This window comes from Bos indicus, chromosome 5 (assembly GCF_029378745.1).
Source record: "Bos indicus isolate NIAB-ARS_2022 breed Sahiwal x Tharparkar chromosome 5, NIAB-ARS_B.indTharparkar_mat_pri_1.0, whole genome shotgun sequence".
Lineage (NCBI taxonomy): Eukaryota > Metazoa > Chordata > Mammalia > Artiodactyla > Bovidae > Bos > Bos indicus.
Genome location: NC_091764.1, coordinates 102,432,168 through 102,448,629, shown reverse-complemented (window position 1 = coordinate 102,448,629; position 16,462 = coordinate 102,432,168). Strand labels below are relative to the sequence as shown.

At 45.0% G+C, this 16,462-nt stretch overlaps 2 protein-coding genes across 2 annotated transcripts in view; one reads left to right on the top strand and one right to left on the bottom strand.

Moving 5' to 3' along the window:
- The window catches only part of LOC109559709 (antigen WC1.1-like), a 45,244-nt gene extending 35,685 nt beyond the window's left edge, over nt 1-9,559 (top strand). Inside the window, 8 exon segments of the mRNA XM_070788783.1 lie at nt 3,248-3,540; nt 3,797-3,917; nt 4,007-4,223; nt 4,225-4,316; nt 5,391-5,564; nt 5,954-6,046; nt 7,999-8,136; nt 9,354-9,559. Coding sequence (XP_070644884.1) covers nt 3,248-3,540; nt 3,797-3,917; nt 4,007-4,223; nt 4,225-4,316; nt 5,391-5,564; nt 5,954-6,046; nt 7,999-8,136; nt 9,354-9,499 — 1,274 coding nt within the window. The 3' untranslated portion in view covers nt 9,500-9,559.
- Nucleotides 9,560-11,797: 2,238 nt separating this feature from the next.
- Nucleotides 11,798-16,462, bottom strand: part of LOC109559717 (antigen WC1.1-like) — a 120,010-nt gene continuing 115,345 nt past the window's right edge. The window contains 5 exon segments of the mRNA XM_070788667.1: nt 11,798-12,047; nt 13,289-13,435; nt 14,323-14,469; nt 15,771-15,854; nt 16,069-16,164. Coding sequence (XP_070644768.1) covers nt 11,929-12,047; nt 13,289-13,435; nt 14,323-14,469; nt 15,771-15,854; nt 16,069-16,164 — 593 coding nt within the window. The 3' untranslated portion in view covers nt 11,798-11,928.

The window sequence follows — 16,462 nt, the reverse complement described above, 5'->3', positions numbered from 1 at the left end:
CAGGGCCCTCTTTCTTCTTCTCCTTCTCCTCCTTTTCCTTCTCCTTCTTCTCCTCCTTCTCCTCCTCCTCCTCCTCCTTCTTCTCCTCCTTCTCCTCCTCCTCCTCCTCCTCCTCCTCTTCTTCTTCTTCTTCAGATAACAGTGCCTATTCCAACTGTTCTTCCTCACTTACATTTCCCTCTAACTGGAGCTTTGCAAGGTGATCCATCTAAGGGTATTAGGGCTAAGGAGGTGATTAGGCTGGGCTCAGGTGATTAATACACATTGTTCCAGCTTAATCTCACCATCCCAAGGTCCTTATTAATCACATCTGTGAAGCCCCTTTCTAAATGTAAGGTAACATATCACAGGCTCCAGGATTGGGATGTGGACATTTCTGGGGGTTCATTATACTGTTGACCACCTCACTGGGCACATCACATCCTTTCACACAGTCTTTAGAAGTTTTCTCAGGAAGCAGGATTCAGCTCCCCTGCCCTGTAAGTGCTGGTTGGTCTTCCTCTGTTCATAATCACTACATCCTTGTGGTTGAAATAGAAAGATGGTTCAGATCAGATCAATCTCTCAGTCATGTCCGACTCTTTGCGACCCCATGAATCGCAGCACGCCAGGCCTCCCTGTTCATCACCAACTCCCGGAGTTCACTCAGACTCACGTCCATTGAGTCAGTGATGCCATCCAGACATCTCATCCTCTGTTGTCCCCTTCTCCTCTTGCCCCCAATCCCTCCCAGCATCAGAGTCTTTCCCAATGAGTCAATTTTTCGCGTGAGGTGGCCAAAGTACTGGAGTTTCAGCTTTAGCATCATTCCTTGCAAAGAAATCCCAGGGCTGATCTCCTTCCGAATGGACTGGTTGGATCTCCTTGCAGTCCAAGGGACTCTCAAGAGTCCTCTCCAACACCACAATTCAAAAGCATCAATTCTTTGGCGCTCAGCCTTCTTCACAGTCCAACTCTCACATCCATACATGATCACAGGAAAACCATAGCCTTGACTAGACGAACCTTTGTTGGCAAAGTAATGTCTCTGCTTTTGAATATGCTATCTAGGTTGGTCATAACTTTCCTTCCAAGGAGTAAGAGTCTTTTAATTTCATGGCTGCAGTCACCATCTGCAGTGATTTTGGAGCCCCAAAACATAAAGTCTGACACCATTTCCACTTTTTCCCCATCTATTTCCCATGAAGTGATGGGACCAGATGCCATGATCTTCGTTTTCTGAATGTACAGCTTGAAGCCAACTTTTTCACTCTCCTCTTTCACTTTAATCAAGAGGCTTTTTAGTTCCTCTTCACTTTCTGCCATAAGGGTGGTGTCATCTGCATATCTGAGGTTATTGATATTTCTCCTGGCAATCTTGATTCCAGCTTGTGTTTCTTCCAGTCCAGCGTTTCTCATGATGTACACTATATATAAGTTAAATAAACAGGGTGACAATATACAGCCTTGACGAACTCCTTTTCCTATTTGGAACCAGTCTGTTGTTCCATGTCTAGTTCTAACTGTTGCTTCCTGACCTGCATACAAATTTCTCAAGAGGCAGATCAGGTGGTCTGGTATTCCCATCTCTTGAAGAATTTTCCACAGTTTATTGTGATCCACACAGTCAAAGGCTTTGGCATAGTCAATAAAGCAGAAATAGATGCTTTTCTGGAACTCTTTTGCTTTTTCCATGATCCAGTGGATGTTGGCAATTTGATCTCTGGTTCCTCTGCCTTTTCTAAAACCAGCTTGAACATCAGGAAGTTCACGGTTCACATATTGCTGAAGCCTGGCTTGGAGAATTTTGAGCATTACTTTGCTAGCATGTGAGATGAGTGCAATTGTGCGGTAGTTTGAGCATTCATTGGCATTGCCTATCTTAGGGATTGGAATGAAAACTGACCTTTTCCAGTCCTATGGCCACTGATGAGTTTTCCAAATTTGCTGGCATATTGAGTGCAGTATTTTCACAGCATCATCTTTCAGGATTTGAAATAGCTCAACTGGAATTCTATCACTTCCACTAGCTTTGTTCGTAGTGATGCTTTCTAAGGCCCACTTGACTTCACATTCCAGGATGTCTGGCTCTAGGTCAGTGATCACACCATCGTGATTATCTGGGTCGTGGAGATCTTTTTTGTACAGTTCTTCTGTGTATTTTTGCCATCTCTTCTTAGTATCTTCTGCTTCTGTTAGGTCCATACCATTTCTGTCCTTTATCAAGCCCATCTTTGCATGAAATGTTCCTTTGGTATCTCTGATTTTCTTGAAGAGATCCCTAGTCTTTCCCATTCTGTTGTCTCCCTCTATTTCTTTGCATTGATCGCTGAAGAAGGCTTTCTAATCTCTTCTTGCTATTATTTGTAACTCTGCATTCAAATGTTTATATCTTTCCTTTTCTCCTTTGCGTTTTGCTTCTCTTCTTTTCACAGCTATTTGTAAGGCCTCCCCAGACAGCCATTTTGCTTTTTTGCATTTCTTTTCCATGAGGATGGTCTTGATCCCTGTCTCCTGTACAATGTCACGAACCTCATTCCATAGTTCATCAGGCACTCTATCTATCAGATCTAGGCCCTTAAATCTATTTCTCACTTCCACTAAATAATCATAAGGAATTTGATTTAGGTCATACCTGAATGGTCTAGTGGTTTTCCCTACTTTTTCAATTTAAGTCTGAATTTGGCAATAAGGAGTTCATGGTCTGAGCCACAGTCAGCTCCTGTTCTTGTTTTTGCTGACTGTATAAAGCTTCTCCATCTTTGGCTGCAAAGAATATAATCAATCTGATTTCGGTGTTGACCATCTGGTGATGTCCATGTATAGAGTCTTCTCTTGTGTTATTGGAAGCAGGTGTTTGTTATGACCAGTGCATTTTCTTTGCAAAACTCTATTCGTCTTTGCCCTGCTTCATTCCATTTTCCAAGGCCAAATTTGCCTGTTACTCCAGGTGTTTCTTGACTTCCTACTTTTGCATTCCAGTCCCCTATAATGAAAAGGACATCTTTTTTGGGTGTTAGTCCTAAAAGGTCTTGTAGGTCTTCATAGAACCATTCAACTTCAGCTTCTTCAGCATTACTGGTTGGGGTATAGACTTATATTAATGGACAAAGTCAGGTGAAAGTGAGGCAAAAGTCAGTCTTCTCATCCAGTGGACATCTCCTCTGCTGGGTTGGGGATGTATGGTCACAGTTTCTGGGGGAGAGGAAAACCCAGAGCACTGAGTGGAATGTTCACTGTGTCCCATCTCCTCCCTTTCAATCTTAAGAGTTCCTGGCCCTCAGGATGGTGAGCGAGGACCAGCAGTGTGCTGGGTGGCTGGAAGTTTTCTACAATGGGACTTGGGGCAGTGTCTGCCACAGCCCCATGGAAGATATCACTGTGTCCATGATCTGCAGACAGCTTGGCTGTGGGGAGAGTGGAATCCTCAACTCTTCTGTTGCTCTTAGGGAAGGTTCTAGACCCCAGTGTGTAGATGGAATCCAGTGTCAGAAAACTGACACCTCTCTCTGGCTGTGTCCTTCTGACCCTTGGAATTACACTTCATGTTCTCCAAAGGAGGTAGTGTCCAGGTGACTTACTGTTTCTGTGTCTATCCCAGCCCTGTAGGATGTCGTTAGTGTGGTTTTATATTTTGCAATCTAAGTGATGAATTTAGGTCAAATCTACAAAATGTGTGTGCTTGTATTTGTAGTGGAATGTGGAGACAAATATATAAACAGTTACAGTTGTTTCAGCTAGTGGTCACGTGCAGTGAATGCTTCAGTCCAATAGATAATGAGCCTGTATTTACCCTTGTCGTTTGGACTGAACCAAGGATGATAGATATTCATGTTTGGGGACAAGCCTACCCCCAGCTGTCCCTGATCCAGTATTTCTCATCATTGCTTCTACAGGAGGGAGACACCAGAGCTGTCCAACTGCTGCCCCCTGCACAGGTACGTCAGCCCCGCCCCCTCCCCTGTGGCTCCCAGGGACTCCTTCTTCCCACAAGGGGCAGTCACAGGAGGGGCTGCTGCCTTTTCAGACAGAGAGACGCTCCGGCTCAGGGGAGGAGACAGCAAGTGCTCAGGGCGGGTGGAGGTCTGGCACAGCGGCTCCTGGGGCACCGTGTGTGATGACTCCTGGAGCCTGGCAGAGGCTGAGGTGGTGTGTCAGCAGCTGGGCTGTGGCCAGGCCCTGGAAGCCATGTGGGCCACAGGGTTTGGCCCTGGAAATGGGAACATCTGGCTGGACGAGGTGCAGGGGCCAGGAGTCCTCCCTGTGGGATTGTGCTGCGGAGCCCTGGGGGCAGAGTGACTGCAAGCACGAGGAGGATGCTGGTGTGAGGTGTTCTGGTGAGTGAGAGGCTCGGGGTCTGCCCTGGGTGAGCTGGGGCAGCACAAGGACAGTGGGCTGGGCTGGGGGGTGGTGGGGAGTTTGTATTCAGACAGTGTCCCGGTCCTGGGGCCTTGATCTATGATGTAGAAGCTGGGAGGACTGGACACTGATTTTGTGGAGACTGAAGGGTGATTTCAGGGCTCAGGAGAGAAAAATGGGCTGCCCTGCATCTGGTCAATCACCCTGCTCCCAACTCCTGTTTTTTCTCTGGGTGAAAAAATTGCATTGCCCTCCCCAACCACACCCTAGTAAGTGGCTCAGACAGTCAAGAATCTGCCTGCAATGCAAGAGACTGGGCTTTGATCCCTCAGTCAGGAAGATCCCCTGGAGGAGGAAATGGCAACCCACTCCATTATTCTTGCCTGGAGAATTCCATGGACAGGGGAACCTGGTGGGCTATAGTCCAGGGGGTCACAAAGAGTTGAACACGACTGAGTGACTAACACTTTCACTTTCACCTATTTCTGGCCAATTTCTTTTCTCCAAACTCCTACTTTTTTTGGCTGTAAGAATTACATTGCCAGCCCCACAACTGCCCCCCAGTAAGTATAGTGCCAGGATTCCTGGGCAGGGTAGATATTCAGAGTCTTGGGACCTGTTCTGTGGATTCTCTGACAATGAAAGAGAGCAAAGAGCTTGAGGAGCCCCTGACTGGTGAACCAGAGCAGTATGTTGGGGAACTCCTCTGCCTTGGTCCCCTGGGTCAGAGGGTTCTCATGCCCAGGGGTCCAAGAGAGGCTGATTCCCATTTTGAAGAGTCTAAAGTTCTCCCACCTGCCCTTAAGTGTTGCTCCTCATCAGTGAGATGCAAATTCCAGGCCTGTTTGATCCCCAAGGAGAAGGGATGAACTGGGTCCTCAGAGGCTGTCTTGGCATGGCAGCTCCCTGATAACCCCTGGCTCTGCCTTGGGGTCACACTGGCCAGAGTGGAGTTGACCCATCTCAGGATGAGACCCAAGGGAGCCCAGTCACTGTCTAACCATCGTCTGGAGCTCCCGGAAATGCTGGCTCAGGGATTTCTCTATGCCCAGGACTTTCTCCACACCCTCTTGCCTTGTTCTCCTTAGGGACCAGAACAACCTCAAATCCTCTCCCTGGTGCCTTCTCCCTGCCTGAGGTCCTCTGCTTCATATTGGGAGCCCTTCTCTTCCTGGTCCTCATCATCCTGGTGACTCAGCTGCTCAGATGGAGAGCAGAGCGCAGAGGTGGGCTGCAGGGGGAACTGGGGACCAGGGAGAGTGTGTGGAGGCAGGAGATGGAGCAGATGTGAGGAGAGAAACCTGGGCCAGGTCTCTGTTCTGAGTCTGCAGACTCCATGTGCTCTGTGCTGATCTCTAAAGGCTGAGTGTACACAGGTTCTTAGGACTGGGATGTGAATTCTCATATGACATGGCCTCTTCTGTGAGAGAAGAAAGAGTTGAGGCTGAGCTGTGGATTCAGGTCAGATGAGGAGAGAAGGTACCCACACGATGCATGGGGTGGGAGACAATGCTGAGGTCCCAGCAGCCCATGTGAGCACTGGGGAGATGAAGGGTGGGCTGGCTGGATCGGGGTATCTGGAGCAGCATCTCTGACCTGCTGGGGGATCTCTCAGCCTTATCCAGTTATGAAGATGCTCTTGCTGAAGCTGTGTACAAGGACCTAGATCACCTTGTGACACAGAAAGGGGATCTTCTGGGCAGCCCAGGTGGGTGTCTCTGCCTGCCCTCCTGGGACTTCTGGTTGTCATCACCCACTGGCTGTGCACATCTTCTCAGTGTCTGCAGACCTCATGTATACCCCAAGCTCACAGAGGCGGCTCTCCAAAGAGAGATGAGCCCCGAGCCTCCATCTGTGCTGCAGTAGCCAGGCCTGTCTCCGCGTTTCTTCTCAGTCTTAACACATGTTCCGTGGGTGTCCGGAGGGTCATTTCTGTGTATTCTGTGACATTTTTCTACACTTTACGATTCCTATCAGATGACTCAGTGAATAAAATGCCATGTTACATGAGGGACAATGAAGACAACAATGACCACAGATCTGATCCAGGTAATAGAGGTGGACCCGCTGAAACTGGATGTTGGGGAGGAGAGTTTCCCTCATAGAGATGAGATGCAAGGGAAACAGTATTCCTTTAATGGACCAGAGGGATCCCTTGTGTCCAGATGGGGTCTGTTCTCCCCCTTCGCTAGCTGTTCTGCAATGTCTCGTGCTGGGGCTGGGCTCTCTGTGTCCTTAGTCACTCTCATTCGGTCACAACAGGCACATATTTAAAAGAAAACATTATCTGGAAACATCTCTAAAATCATTGTGGATGGTGAATGCAGCCATGAAATTAAGACACTCGCTTCTTGGAAGAAAAGCTCTGACAAACCTAGACAGTGTATTAAAAAGCAAAGACATCACTTTGCTGACAAAGGTCCGTATAGTCAAGGCTATGGTTTTTCCAGTAATCATGTACAGTTGTGAGAGCTGGACCATAAAGAAGGTAGAGCACTGAAGAATTGATGCTTTTGAACTGAGGTGCTGGAGAAGACTCTTGAGAGTCCCTTGGACAGTAAGAAGATCAAATCAGTCAATATTAAAGGGAATCAACACTGAATACACATTGGAAGAACTGATGCTGAAGCTGAAGCTCCAATACTTTGTCCACCTGATGGGAACAGCTGACTCATTGGAAAAGACCCTGATGCTGGGAAAGATTGAGGGCAGAAGGCGAAGAGGGTGACAGAGGATGAGATGGTTGGATGGTGTCACCGATTCAATGGACATGAACTTGGAAAAACTCCGGCAGATGGTGAGGGACAGGGAAGCCTTTCATTCTGCAGTCCTTGGAGTTGCAAAGAGTCAGACATGACTTGGCGACTGAACAACAACAACATCTGGAAAACATAATTTGTCAAAATTTTATAGTAATGCTCATTGGTATAAGAGTTGCTTTGAGATATGTAATTTTAATCGGGAAATGTTGTTGTTGTTGTTGTTGAGTTGCTCAGTCATGTCTGACTCTTTGTGACCCCATGGACTTCAGCACGCCAGGTTTCCCTGTCCATCATCAGCTCCTGGAGCTTGCTTGAACTCATGTCCATTGAGTCAGTGATCCTATCTAACTATCTCATCCTCTGTCATCCTCTTGTTCTCCTGCTGTCAATCTTTCCCAGCATTAGGGTTTTTTCTAATGAGACAGTTCTTCACATCAGGTGGCCAAAGTATTGGAGCTTCAGCTTCATCATCAGTCCTTCCAGTGACTATTCAGGGTTGATTTCCTTTAGGATTGACAGTTTTGATCTCCCTGCAGTCCAAGGGACTCTGAAGAGTCTTCTTCAACACCACAGTTCAAAAGCATCAATTCTTTGATGTTCAGCCTTCTTTATGGTCCAACTCTCACATCCATACATGACTACTGGAAAAACCATAGCTTTGATTATATAGACATTTGTTGGCAAAGGAAGTATTGATATGTATAAAATCATTTGTTTGGTTTATGGGCACACCAGCATGAAATACAACCTTAGAAAAAATTCTGTTGCAACAAAGAGTGACTGGTACTTTTGTTTAGTGGCTCAGAAACTCTGGGTCAGAAGGGATCTTAGGTATTTCCCAGACCAACCCACTTCCTGTGGTTTCATCTGACCCTTGCTCTGCCTTTGGAAGCCCCAGATCAGAGGACTGATGCCCTTGGTGAGGATTACGATGATGCTGAAGAGGTACCATTGCCTGGGGCTCCTTCTGCCTCTCAGGGGAGTGAGGAGGAAGTGCCCCCAGAGAAGGTGGATGTGACGAGGTCCTCTCAGACAGGTGAGTGGAGTTAGCTGATCTCCTGCAATCTTTGGTCTCTATCCTGGAAATGGTGAATTTGAGCTGCTCAGTGTCCATCCCTCATAGATATTCCAATTTTGGATGACCTCAAATAGTTGATAGCATCATTTTGATCTTATTCCTTTTTTTAATGCTTTCAGACTCCTGGGGAGAAGAGGAAGCACTCTAGTATTAGTAACTGTGTCTGCATGGCTTTATCCTTCATGTGCCTGCATTAACACTTGCAGATTACTTGAGCATATTTACCTAATACAAAAATAGAATAACTGAATAACCTTTTGTGCTGTCTCATATGTGAAATGCAGTTAGAGATTTTAAAGACTATGTTAGTATTGGAATTTGTAAAGCATTTTTATACTTTAAAATGCACTCTGACCATAGGTCAACCCAAATATGTGTAAAGTGGATGGTATATATGGCCCTAAAAAACAAAAGCATGATGGTGGATTATGGACTCAGAATTTGTGGGCGGGTTCATGTTAATCTGCTCCACACATTTCAGTGGCCAAGGAAATACACTCATTCTCCATCAAGGGTATTTCTCCATCTGAGGTTCATGTGTTTCCTGGGGAAGGGGCAACTGCAGAAGGATCCTGTGGTTGCTTTTTGTGGGCTTTGGGGAACACAAGTCAAGACCACCAAGAGCAGAGTTGGATGGTCAGTGAGGAGCTGAGATTTCTCCAGATGTGATCTTCTACCTCCCTCTCCTTGTTGATTCAGACCTGTTGATTATGAAAAAAAGAAAATTTTATACCCCTTCTAGAGTTTCTTCCCTTCTTGGGCATCTCCTTGCTGATTGTGTAGCCTGGGAACAGATCTTTAATCCAGGATTTCCCATTTGAGTTGAGACCTCAGATGGGCTGAATCCTTTTTTGGGGGGTTGGGGGTGGGGAGGGGCAGTGCTGCAAGACTTGCAGGTCTTAGTGCCTGAAACAGAAATTGTACCTGGGCCACAGAAGTGAAAGCACCAAGTCCTGACCACTGGACCACTAACTAGCCAATTCCTGGGCCGGATCTTGAGAAGACAGCCCTGATCCACCCTCACTGAAATAAACATGAAATAGCCTGAGCCTCCCTGAGTGCACCTGGATCCCAGGGATGCTTTGTCATCACCACTTATTTGACTCACTTCCACCACAGGGCTCTGTCAGGTCCCTTTGCTTCAGTTCTAATCAAATGTTTCATTCCTACTTCAGGTTCTTCTCTGAATATCTCTAGAGAGGTGGCTGATCCTAGGGAAGAAGAAGAGAGCCCCTGGTTGCTCCAGGGGGAGGAAGCAGACACTGGGTACGATGATGTTGAACTAAGTGCTCTGGAAACATCCATAGTTACTTCCCCATGATGTATTAAATATGAGATGTTGTCTCAGATATTCTAATTGCCCATATTTTAGTAGAGTAGTGCTGACCTATAATTGTATTATATGGAAATTGCTCATAATGAAATATTCTCAATAAAATAACTTTTTGCTTTGTTGACAATGGCAAGATTCATTCCAAATGCTCTTAGAGGATTGGTACTCAATCACAATTTCCTTATAAGGAAATACCAGATGAGTGAACTGACTTGTCTCACCTCCCCCAAATGCTAATTAAGGCATGACTTCACTCAGGCTCAGAAATGCTCCAGGTCACTCTTCTTAGACAGCAGATTCTAAACTTTGTCCACACTCACACCTTCATTCTTAGCAAGGTGAACTTGTGTGGGGGGTGGAAATCCTAAACCTTCCTATATGCTCTTCCCCTTTCCCGAGATGTCACACCATCTGTTTTTATTCAGTTATTGGGCACCAGATTGGGTGTGAGTTTCAAAGTTGAGGGTAAGAAATTGGCTGGTGGAAGAGAATGCATACAGCTTTCCTTACCCTGCCTAAATTCTCAAGGCCAATTAAAAATCTCACTCTACATAACTACCTCTTCCTTTTTATCTCCCATTCCCTAGGTTACTTTTTTCAGTTTTTTCCTCAAGTGCATATAGACTCTTTATCTCTCTTCTCCCATGTCTAGTTGGTTATCAAATCCTTTTAAATCCAGTCTTGCCTCTCCATCACTTTCTACTACTTCTTCAGGATGTTGTCATTTCTTGTCTGTCCAATTATCTAGCATTTAAAGTGAATTACATCAACTCGTATCTCTCTCCAAGTTGGTGAAGGGCAAATCGGTGCTACCTCACACCCTGTATCCAGGTGGGACAAAGTGAAAATGTTAGTCACTCAGTGGTGTCCGAATCTTTGCCACCCTGTGGACTGTAGCATGCCAGGCTCCTCTGTCCATGAGATTCTCCAGGCAAGAATACTGGAGTGGAGTGGGTTACCATTCCCTTTTTCAGGGGGTCTTCCCCACCCAGAGATCGACCCCAGGTCTCCTGCCCAGCAGGCAGATTCTTTTACCATCCGACCCACCACTGAGGGGCATCAGGTGGGATAAAGGGGCAAGAAATTGGAGAATAAGACAGAGGGGATCTAGAAGAAGGGATATAGACAGAAAGATGAGGAATTTGGGGCTATTTGAGTTTTATTGATGTCAATGGAGGCGTCTGATACGACTGAACTCTTAGAGGAAGAATTTCAGACCAATAGGCTTCTCTGAAAACATGTTGTTTAAAGAGTCCTTTAATCTGGTAACTGTTGAAAATGTAAATGTGATCCTGCTGTGATTGTTCAGGGTAGAGAGAGCTGTCTTGTAGGGGTGACCAAGTAAACAATACATTTCCACAATACCCTGACTCCTGTCCCATTTAATTGTGGACATTTGGAGAAGCTGCTGAACTAATATAAGACCTGAGAGTGCTAGCCTGAGTATGATTTGTGGCCAACCTGTTATTTAGTTGATGGCTCTGGATGATGTCCAAGGCTCCAACCTACACTCATGCTTGTAATCTCTGTAATTTTTTTTTTCTGTGCTGGGGATTAGAGATCCCTAGGGCTTCTCCAAGTGCAGCTCATGTGGCCATTTGCCATTGGGAAGTGATGAAATAAGTGACAGAGTAAAGTGTACCCATAAAGAATATTATATTTCATTCCTGATTCACGGTATCCATGAAGCCAAAAGAGCTGGTTACTATAATTCTGGGTGATAAAAATCATATAAAATTATGGGAGAGGAGAGGAGGACAAGATTTCCCACCTAGACTTGGGAGAGTCTCAGGATGAGCCTATTATGGATTGAGTGCTCAAAACTGGCCAGGAGTTGGTGAATAGACTTTTGGACTGTTTAGATCAGGAAGATGAGGGCAATCATTCCAAGTTATCCATGTGGCCTGTGAAGGGGCCTTTTGTGAGGGGTGGTTTGGGAGCGTTTATCGTTCCAGGGTCTGTCACAAAAACAAGAAAACTTCTCTGCAGAGTATTAATTATGACAAGGCAGCCAGAATGTCATGTGGGGAAAGTATTTATAGGAAATTCTTTCCTATCTGTAGTGCACTTAGCATGTTAAGCTTGGAGGCCTGTCCTATGTTATTTGGGAAGACCCAGTGAAAGTCTCTAGGATTTTTCTGAAACCTCACAGGCACTTACCACCCATAAATACTTTATTCTGGCAGAATGGAGTAAGTTACAAAGACATGAAAATGTCATGGATTATGTTTCATGGCAACTTTCAATGTAAAACCCTGTGTCGCAGGTAATGATATGATTTCTACAGAGGAAAAAAAAATTCCTTTAATCATAGTTCCATGTAAAAACAATAATTATGAAGAAGACAGGATTCTCATTTATTTGACAAAAAATATTACAGAGTTGTCTTTCAAGAATTTCTTGCTTCAAACATGGTGCTACATGGTGCTAAGCTCCACATCATCATATCCAGGCTCTTCTTGTCTCAGGACCAATGAGGACTCCTTCTCTTCCACCCCAGAGTCAACAGTTTCTCTCAGAGACTTCAGAGACATGCCTGAAACAGTAAGGAGAGTCTGGTTTTAGTGGTGACAAAATGACAAGACACAACCTTTGATGGAAGGATAGTAAAAGGGGCCACAAAGTATCTGAGGTGAGGGGGAGCACCCAGCATTGTCTAAAAGTCTAGATTGAGCTACTTCATACTGACTCAGCTACTCCATGCAACATCTTGTCTGGACCTTGGAAGTTGGAAAGAAGATGGACCAATAATGGTCAGGAGTGGAAAGGAGATGTGCATGCCTCTTCAACACTCGGTGGGTCTGATTTCTCAAGAAGTAGAGACAGGAGATGACCTCTGTAGAGTGCCTTAGATGCCCTCTTCTGAGCACCTCAGCAACAGAACCAGCCTGACCTGCAAGCTCTATGAGAACACTCTGGGTCCTCTGTCAGATGCCAGAAATGGGCAACTCAACCAAATTTCACAACCTCCTGCTCCCCAAGGACCATATCCCCACATATAGGCAGAAAGCCTAGTCCTTGGGAATGAGGGTCTTCATCTGGCAATTGAAGTGAGAGAAAATTTTCTCTTGGTTCCCATCTAGTGCTGAGATTTATGATTCTGTAGTTAAGGCTATTTCAGATTCTGCTTTAATAGTGAGCAATCAACTTTAAATATATGGTTACACAGATTTCTCAAAACAAGTTTTATAGCTCATAAATTTAATTTATACTGCCATTAAAAACCTTTCAGATTAGTTCTCACAATTTGAAAAATCTCCAAATTTATTGTCAAAACATATATTTCAATTTGGGGTATGAAAATGGAAACAAAGCCTCTGTAACTCATACAAATGTGTCTTTATCCAATTGATGATGGACACGGACAAGAGAACACAGTATGTTCTCCTCTTAGAAGAGATGAAGTAGCTCCAATATTCCAGAGATAATAAAAAGTCAATAATACCTGGTATATGTGGTGCATGCGTGCTCACTCGTGTTTGACTCTTTGCAACCCCGTGGACTATAGCCCACAAGGCTCTTCTGTCCACATGATTTTCCAGGCAAGAATACTGGAGTGGGTTGCCATTTCTTTCTCCAGGGACTCTTCCTGACTCACGGATCGAATTCAAGTCTCTTTTGTCTCCTGCATTTGCAGGCAGAGTCCTTACTACTGCACCACCAGGGAAACCCAAACAAGGCTACCCCAGTTCTGATAGTAAAGAAACACTGACTGTTGATGAGTCAAACTCATCTTCTCCATGATGATGAAGTTAGGCTACTGAGCTGTCAACTCACCAGTCTGGGAATACCTGGCACCACCTCTATCATCTGGGAAAAAGTTATTCTCATTCATCCCAGGGAAGAAAGGATTTATGGGAACAGGTAACTCATCAACATCATCATAACCATTTCCTATGGTGTTGATGTTCTGTCCCGGAGGCTCTGAAAACAGATAAGAACTTAGGTGAAAAAGCAAAATATGAGTTGGACTAAGTGATGCTCCAAGTCCCTTCTGAGGCAGAGATTCAAATAAATGACTAATATATACTCCATATTCCAGGGCTGTTAAAGGCATGTAGTTTATTTCAGTGTGCTCAGAAATCATTTAAACCTTCTAAATATTCCAATATATCAGGGTCAATCATATTTTTCTAGTATGGTCTCTCATATCATAAAGCATCAACAAAATCTATAATGCTATGAGTTTTAGGTACTCTTTTTGAGCATGTGGTACAGAGTTGTAACACATACTATGCACATAAAAGTGACTGGGGAGCATGAATCTGATCCAAGAGAACCCAGGTGTCTGTGCTCTCTGAAGCTCTGGAAGACACAGAGCTGGTGGGAGAGGGAGCCTGGACATCTGTTACTCAGAGACAGGATATTCCACCATCCCAGTTACAGGACGCCTGGGTTTCAGTCCCTTTTAGTCGTCCATCTTTACTAACTGGAAAAGGTCCAGGAAGGCATTCTTCTTTCTCTGTGCATGTGAGCATGCTCAGTCATGTCCGACTCTCTGCGACCCCACGGACTATAGCCTGCCAGGCTCCTCTGTCCATGGGATTCTCCAGGCAAGAATACTGTAGTGGTTTGCCATGCCCTCCTCCAGGGAACCTTCCCAACCCAGGGATCAAACCCTATCAAGACACAAGACACCCGCTTGTGTCTCCTGCATTAGCAGGTGGAGTCTTTATTATCGCACCACCCGGGAAGCCCATCTAGGTATAAGTGTCTACCCCAATTCCAACAATAAGAACAACTGACTGTTAAGTGGGTCAAAACTCATCTTCTCCACACGATGAAGTCAGGTTACTGAGCTGTCAACTCACTTGTCTGGGAATAACGGGCGCCACCTCTGTCCTCTGGGGAAAAGTTATTTTCATTCATCCCAGGGAAGAAAAGATTTACAGGAACAGGTAACTCATCGACATCATCATAACCATTTCCTGTGGTGTTGATACGCTGTCTCAGAGGATCTGTAAACAGACACGGACTTAGGTGGAATAGCAAAGTATGTGTTGGACTACGTGATGGCCTAAGTCCTTTCTAATGCAGAAGTTCAAACAACTGATAAATATAGACTCTATATTCCAAGGTCGTGTCAAAGGCATGTATTTGATCTCACAGTGCTCAGAAATCATTTAAATCTTTTAACTATTTCAATATATCAGGGTCAGTCATATTTTTCTAACACGGTCTCTCATATCATAAAGCATCAACAAAAGCTATTATGCTATGAGTTTCAGGTACTATTTCAAGCATATGATACAGATTTATAACATATACTGTGCACTTATCAGTGACTGGGGAGGATGAATCTGGACCAAGAGAACCCAGGTGTCTGTGTGCTCTCTAGGGCTCTGGGAGACACAGAGCTGGTGGGAGAGGGATCCTGGACATCTGTTACTCAGAGACAGGATATCCCACCATCCCAGTCATAAGATGCCTGGGTTTCAGTCCCTTCTAGACCTTGGTTGACCTTAGGATCTCACCTCCAGGGGTTGTCCATCTTTATTATCTGGAGAAGACCCAGAGAGGACATTGTCCTTTCTCCAGTTCCTTGTAAGTAAGAGTTTCTGGTAATTGGTAACTACCAGCACTGATCACTCCATATATTCCAGGGCTTATCAATAGCAATATTTGTGTCTCAATATATACAAAAATCCATGAAATAATTAAAATATCAGACTGAATCTGGATCCAACTATACTTTCCAATGTTCTCTTTAGCCACACAATTTTGAGTTTATCAGTTTCAGATTTTTTTAAATGGTCTTAAAATCTTTAATGGTACATTAGATAATAATGTACTATTAGATCCATGCATGCTCAGTTGCTTCAGTCATATCCAACTGTTTGAGACCCTGTGGACTGTAGCCTGCCAGGCTCCTCTGTCCGTGGGGATTCTCTGGCCAAGACTACTGGAGTCAGTTGCCCTGCCCTCCTTCAGAGGATCTTCCTGATCCAGGGATCAAACCAGCATCTCTTATCTCTCTGCATTGGCAGGCAGGTTCTCTACCACTAGCGCCACCTGGGAAGCACTACATATTCAGTCTGTAACTGGGTAGAAGTGGCCATGAATACAGAGAACTAGGTCTGACCTTTCCACTTCTGAGGTCATAGAGTGGGCAAGAGAGGGAAAAAGTTGTTGTGAACTAGAGAAAAGAGATCCTTCCCTGTGGATGATTAAGACATCCTGTGATGTCTTAATCACAGGAAGAGATCCTCAGACACAATTCCTCCTCCGCATCCCCACCATCCAAGGGAAGACCTGCTACCTGAGACAGAGTCGGGGTCTTCATCCTCTCCATCATCCCCTGTGTAATACGGCAGCTTAGTTGCTGAGTCATCAGACAGGTTACCTGGTAGGGAGAAAAGCATCATAGAAAAATGGAAACCTTTGCCCTGTCATGGTAGGATGCCTGCTGTCATAGTTTAGAGGAAATATTGAGACTTCAGACTTGTAGAGAGAAGGCTTGGAACTCCATGTGAAGTTGGCTTAATAAGGTTATGTCTCTGTTTGCTGAAAATAACACACAGCCAACTCATGATCAGAGGGGAGGGCGTGGGACTTACCTTGGCTGTCCAACAGGTCCTTCTTCCCTGGTTTTATGATGTCATCAATCTCCTGGTACACAGCTTCATCAACAGCAGCTTCAAAATCAGATAACTCTGGGAAAGTGGCATGAGTTAGAGACTGACCTGGAGTTAATCCCTTTATCAACAGAAAAGGCCTTCAGTGCTCTCCAGCGTTGCCCCTTGGGGAACCACTCTGGGCTGCTCAGGCTCCTTTCTTAGCTACATGGAACAGAACTAGATTTCCTGACCCTGACCTTGATCTCACACTCAATATCCACTGGCACTGTTCACACAGGAAGTCATAATTCTCAAGAAATTTTACATTCAACCCAGGACCAAGGATTCCATTCTTTCAAATCCTGTTGTCTACTGTAGAAAAGGTGGGATTTTA